This window comes from Pollachius pollachius (assembly GCF_949987615.1).
Source record: "Pollachius pollachius genome assembly, chromosome: 11".
NCBI lineage: Eukaryota > Metazoa > Chordata > Actinopteri > Gadiformes > Gadidae > Pollachius > Pollachius pollachius.
The window spans coordinates 18732087-18737845 of record NC_136944.1 but is presented as its reverse complement, the minus strand read 5'-3'; the positions used below and the strand labels follow the sequence as shown (position 1 = coordinate 18737845).

Sequence of the window (5759 nt, the reverse complement as noted above, 5' to 3'; positions counted from 1 at the left end):
TGTCTGCTTGCGTGCATGCAGACACGTGCATGTGTGCGCGTGCGTATGCACGTGTGTGTGTGGGGTTGCTATACTTGCGGCGCACATTATGTCTGAAACACAATGAGTCCCGAACTGGGAGAACAGCGTATAAGAAGCCCCTGCTCTGTGTTTGGGTTGGATGTGTGGATGAGGGTTGGGTGTGTTTGGGGCGCTCCTAGGCGAGACGCTCCTGCCGTAGCCTCTATGCAAATGAGTCACCCTCTTGTGCTCTGATGTCATTTCCTGTGTGGCTGCCCAGAGCTGTGACAGCACGCGGTGCAGGCAGTGATGGACGCGTCTCAGACATTTACAATTGGGGGCGAGGGGAGTGAAGGAGGTGGTTGGGTTAGGGTGTGGGTGTTTGTGTGACACACATTCACACGGTAACCAAAAGCATCATATACCCAACAAACAAAATGTTTGGATCCTTGCGTCACGTTTGGTGTTTTTTTTGGTAGCTTAGATCATGGTTCTCATAATACTGATTTGTATCAACAATTATTTACGGTATGGTTCTTGCTGAACGTATGCCCTCGTTACAGTCTGATAATGATCAAATGGAGGCTGACCTCTCATACGTACGAGGCATCTCTGGTTAAAGCTGAGCCACAGGTTACAGCCATGAAATAATATTCACCAAGCTTTGTTCCTTTTCACATACAATTATATTAGAGATTTGTTTTTGCAATTAAGGCAGTGTGTGACCGCGAACAATTTCAAATTGAAATAATAACTTTTGATTGCAATAAGTAATGAAGTTCCTTCTTTATGTCAAAAGGCAATATTGTCTTTTTTTGTATTGCCTTGCCATTTTAGGTGTCAATCTTATGTCTGTCTAATTGCGCATATCTTAAATAGCAAAATATGTCTCAAGACCTATGTAATTACAACTTCACAATGTGAGGAAGCGATTAAACATAAACATGTACAAAGTAGCTCTTTTCTTATTTTGTGCATTTGATGTGGTGAGCACAGTTGTTAAGCGCTGGTGGGACTACGCCAGAGGAAAGCCATGACCGGTTGTCTCGTGTCGCTGAGTGCAGCGGTGGGTGGCAGAGAAGGGCTTTCTGGTTGACGTGAGGACAGAGGCCTCATCTGAAACCACTGCTACACCGCTGCAAACGTCAACGTTATGCTACAGTTCCCCAAACTAGCGCCTGATTATGTTTACATTGTCCCCTGATTTATTAAAGCTCACCGAATGCCTTCAGAACCCAGACTGGTAACGTATAGAAAATATTTTCTCCCTCAGTTTGTTTCTTTAGGCAGTGGAGTATACAGGCGGGGGGGGGGGGGGGGGGGGTGGACATACATCTTCTCAATTGGCCGTGGTAATGATGGCCATGTGACCTCATGGTCTGAGAAGGCACAGCCAGTCGGAGCGCGGCGCTCCCCGAGCACAACTCTCTGCTGTGTTCAGAGAGCCTGTTTCCCAATGGATTGTACTAGGCTTCTGTTTAAATGGGTTATTGTATATATATATATATATATATATATATACAAACATATGATTGAACTATAAACTAAGATGTAATTTTTGTTTGTTATTGTGATATAACATCTAAATTTATCAGTAAACTAACTAACTAAAATATATATATATATATTCATGTTATATTTACAATAGTATTTCCAAAATCAAGTTTCTCTCCAATTATGCAACTGCGAGTTCTTATTTAATTCATAAGAATAACATTCATAAAAGTGATTTTGAAACATCTTTACATTTATTTTCAATATGTTTATTTTATTGCAAACAATGTAATACAAAATATAAGCTTTTAAGACATGGCATGTTTATCTATTGAAACTGCATTTAGAAGAGGACAACATGAGAACTAACAGCACTGAATATAAAATGACAAAACTGCTTGAAAAAAATATCATGGTGATTCTACTTTTTTTTTTTACATACAGCCATAAGTTCCACAACCATTAATTTGTTAGAAAGAAAAGAGAAATCTTCCAGTTTTTTTCTTTTTAAAGAAAGACTTTAAAATTGTGTTTATTGTAATCATATGTAATCTGCACATAACTAGATCATGAGGAGAATTAAAAAAACATTTAAATGGAAACATTTACCAACGATAAATAAACAAATTTGTACCACATATAACAGCAAACTATTCAGGCTGAAACACATTTTTTCATTTCAGTTAGTTGCTGGGAGAGAAAAAAAAAGATAATTGCAAATAGTTATTTTTTTCAAATAAAATTAATGCTAAAGAATAAATTAAGAACGAAAGGTTAAGACGAGTGGACCAGGCTGTAGGAATGATAGAGGGGACGCCAGACTCAGCTGAGACCTGGGAAGGGGGGGGGGGGGGGGGCAAAGGTCAAAGGGCGCTTCCTGCAGCTCCTTCAGCAGGATATCAGAACTATTATTTTGACACAGCAACACCGGTTGACAGAGCTGTGGCTCCACAGACACCCGACGGTGTCAAGGCAGTACCCGGATTAAAACGGAGTAAAAACATCAACAAGAAGACAAGCATTGCTCCATTACATTTAGCAACAAGGTAAGGCCCCTGGTGGAACGCGACAGCAACCCGGACTAGCTTCCGCCCAGCACTATTAGAACAATTTGAGACCAAGCGAGACAGAGAGAGAGAGAACCACGTTTCTGCCAAATCAACCAATTGATTTAAAAAGGATTTAAAAACTATGACACGGCAGCTTCGCTCCATTTGTGCATCTCAGAGGAATCACAATAAAATATGTACAGGACAGAGATTCAACACAGGATTCAGGCTATGATAAGGTCAAAGGATGTAACTTCATTCCTGTACAAAAATACATTAGTAAGGCCACAGGGGGGGGGGGGGGGGGCTCGGGGTGTCCGGACCCCTCAGATGATGATGAAGATGGCAGTGGTGGTGATGAAGATGATGACACTGATCAGGATGATGGCGGGGGGGGGGGCTGGGGAGCAGAACACATACACAGTACATACTAAAAAATATCGAGAACCCATATGTCCTCACAGAGGACGTCACAATGTTCGCACCTTATATCTAGAAAAATATAACCACAAATCCGAGCAATACAAAAAGGCACTGTTGTGAGCCGTTCCAAAAGGTATATTTTCAGTACTATCGAAAAAATAACAATAATATATATATAAAAAAAAACAAAGAAAAGGTCCTTGTGATGGTTTGGGGAGAGGGGGGGGTGTGTTGGCGAAGATCTGAGATGAAGGGCGCGTGTGGCACGTCGGTACAAAAAGGCCGCCAGGTCAAACGGAGAGAACAGTCTATGGGGTATGGGTTTGGGTAGAGGGGGGAGGATGGGGTTGAGTTTTTTTCTTAACTTTATACACAGTCTGCGCTGCGGACGGGGACGGGGGGGAGGGCGGCCTCAGGGCCGGGACAGCTGCGTGTAGACGGGCTGCTGCTCCCAGTGCTGCGGACTGTGGGTCTGGGGCACGCTCGGCACTCCGGTGGGGTCGGCGATGGGGGTGTACATGGGCCTCTGGCTGGTGTTCATGTAGCCGAAGCCGGCGTAGAGGCCGGCGGAGCCCTGTCCGCCGTAGTAGGAGGACGCGACGGCGGTCGCGGCCGCAGCGGAGGAGGAGTTAGCGGTGCCGCCGGAGGCGTTGGCGGCCGCCTGGTGTTCTGAGTAGTCGTATTGGGACGGCCCGCGGGTGATGGAGGGGTAGGAGGCCGGGCTGTAGTGCTGCAGGTTGAAGGAGCCGTAGGCCACGTGCTGCGGAGGCGAGCCCTGCTGCTCGCGGTAGTGGCTGGGGCTCAGCTGCTCCGTCTTGATCTGGGTGGTCCTCTGCTCGCCGTCTCCGCCCAGCGTGGTCAGAGAGTGCTGCTGCTGCTGCTGCTGCTGCTGCTGCTGCTGCTTCAGCATCCAGGCGTGGGCGCCGGGGCTAGCCGACTGGCCGTAGCTCCCCGTGTAGCCGCCGGCCGTCAGGTGGGCGTGGGCATGGCTGTGGGGCGGCAGGTACTGGTCGAACTCGTCCACGTCGAAGCTGCCCATGTTGATGATGACGTCGCTGCTCAGCTCGCCGATGTCCACCGCGCCAAAGTCGATGTTGAGCTGCCGGCCCTCCGGGGCAGGGCGGCCCGAGGCCTCGCGCTTCAGGATCTCCCCCTTGCCCCCCGAGGGCAGGTCGGTCTTGGGGGTGGTGGGGGGGGTCGGCGGGCCTTGGGACTGACCTGAGGGGGGAAGCGACATGTGAGAGTCAGCCTTTGGGGTCGGGTCGTCTGAGGTTGTTTACGTCAAGCTACACGGAAATAGCCGCAGCGGTGTTTGCATTAAAACATTTCTGGCATATTTATTGGTCTCGGCCTGGGGAAATTAGTTCCTTTATTTGCATGCGCTGACGGTACTGTAATACATTTACAAGGCAGACATGCGGCACCTGGACAGGTGTGTATGCAAGATAGCCCGCTGCAAACGACTGGCCAATCATAAATCATTAACAGGTGTTTGCAGAGAAATGCCCTTCAAGCTATTATAATAGACTCGCAGGTAGGTAATTCAATTCTAAAATCCCGTGCTAGATGAATGCTAGTTCATAGGCGTCTTTTTACATGCAGTGAGCGGGGGGCTAATACAGGTTTGTATACTTTATTTTAAAGAGCGAATGTTACCTGAGTGCTCGCCGGGGGAGTGCACCTCCCCCATGCTAGAGGCTGGGGAGTCGGCTTGCTGCAGCGCCTTGAAGATGGCATTTGGAGATATGTGTGTTTGCTCGCCGTCTTCGGATTCGCTCTGACCGTTTTTGACAGATTTCCTCCGCCTCGGTTGGTATTTGTAGTCCGGGTGGTCCTTTTTGTGTTGAACCCTTAAGCGCTCGGCTTCTTCCACAAACGGGCGCTTCTCCCCTTCGTTTAAAAGTCTGGAATTGCAACAAAAGATTTACTATTTAGGACCCATTTATGATAATGTCATACATAAAAAACAACCTGTAAAACAATTGCAGTGGTAGATCATGCAATTCATAGTTAAATAGTTTAGGGGGAAATAATTACTAAACAATAAAAACAATAACAGTCTAATAACATTACTATTATACAATTAGAATTAGAACATTATTGTGATATGAGGGCCACGATATGGCGGGGGAAACGAGTGCTGCAGAATAGACGAGAAGTATAACCTTACCTCCAAAGTTTGCCAAGAGTCTTGCTGAGTTCGGCGTTGTGGAGATGTGGATACTGGTCCGCCAGCTTCCTCCGTGCAGCCTGAGCCCACACCATGAACGCGTTCATGGGTCTCTTCACATGGGGTTTATTTTTACTGGAACCGTTTACGCGCACCGGCATGGGCACCAGGGTCCAGTCGTAGCCCTTCAGCACCTGGGACACGGCATCTCTAATGCACACGGGGAACTTCTCTTCCTCCGCCTCCTTCTTGTATTCACCCATAGGATGGTCCTGTCCTAAGAGGAGGTGGTTGTCGGACGGCCGGTGGTTCTCGGTGTCTGACCCAGAGCCGGACGGGCAAGGAGAGCCAACGGAGTCTTCTTCAGACATGCTGGGGCTTGGCACGTCAGAGTGACAACACTTCTCCTGTTCTTCTGTCATTTTAAGGTAGGGGTCGAGTAGATTCATGCGAACAAAAATGTTGCAGGACAACTTGTTGCAATAAAAAAAATAACTTTCAGAGAAAATCCTTTCTCCTAAAATCCAAGCGTTGTGGGTTTTAAGACTGCAATGACAGTCTGAGTCCGTGCACACTTCGACTGTCCAAACTTTCCTCCTCCAAAAGTTGACAAAAACAGTCAA

The 5759-nt window shown here is 47.1% G+C and overlaps 1 protein-coding gene across 1 annotated transcript in view; it reads right to left on the bottom strand.

Annotated features, from left to right (window-relative positions):
* Positions 1-1756: 1756 nt before the first annotated feature.
* LOC307082612 (transcription factor Sox-9-like) overlaps positions 1757-5759 on the bottom strand; it is a 4133-nt gene continuing 130 nt past the window's right edge. Inside the window, exons 1-3 of the mRNA XM_079746231.1 lie at positions 5137-5759; positions 4623-4870; positions 1757-4184 (exon numbers count right to left, since the gene is read on the bottom strand). The exon at positions 5137-5759 is cut by the window's right edge and continues 130 nt beyond it. Of these exons, the coding sequence (XP_079602357.1) occupies positions 3379-4184; positions 4623-4870; positions 5137-5585 (1503 nt within the window). The 5' untranslated portion in view covers positions 5586-5759 and the 3' untranslated portion in view covers positions 1757-3378. The remainder of the gene's footprint in view (positions 4185-4622; positions 4871-5136) is intronic.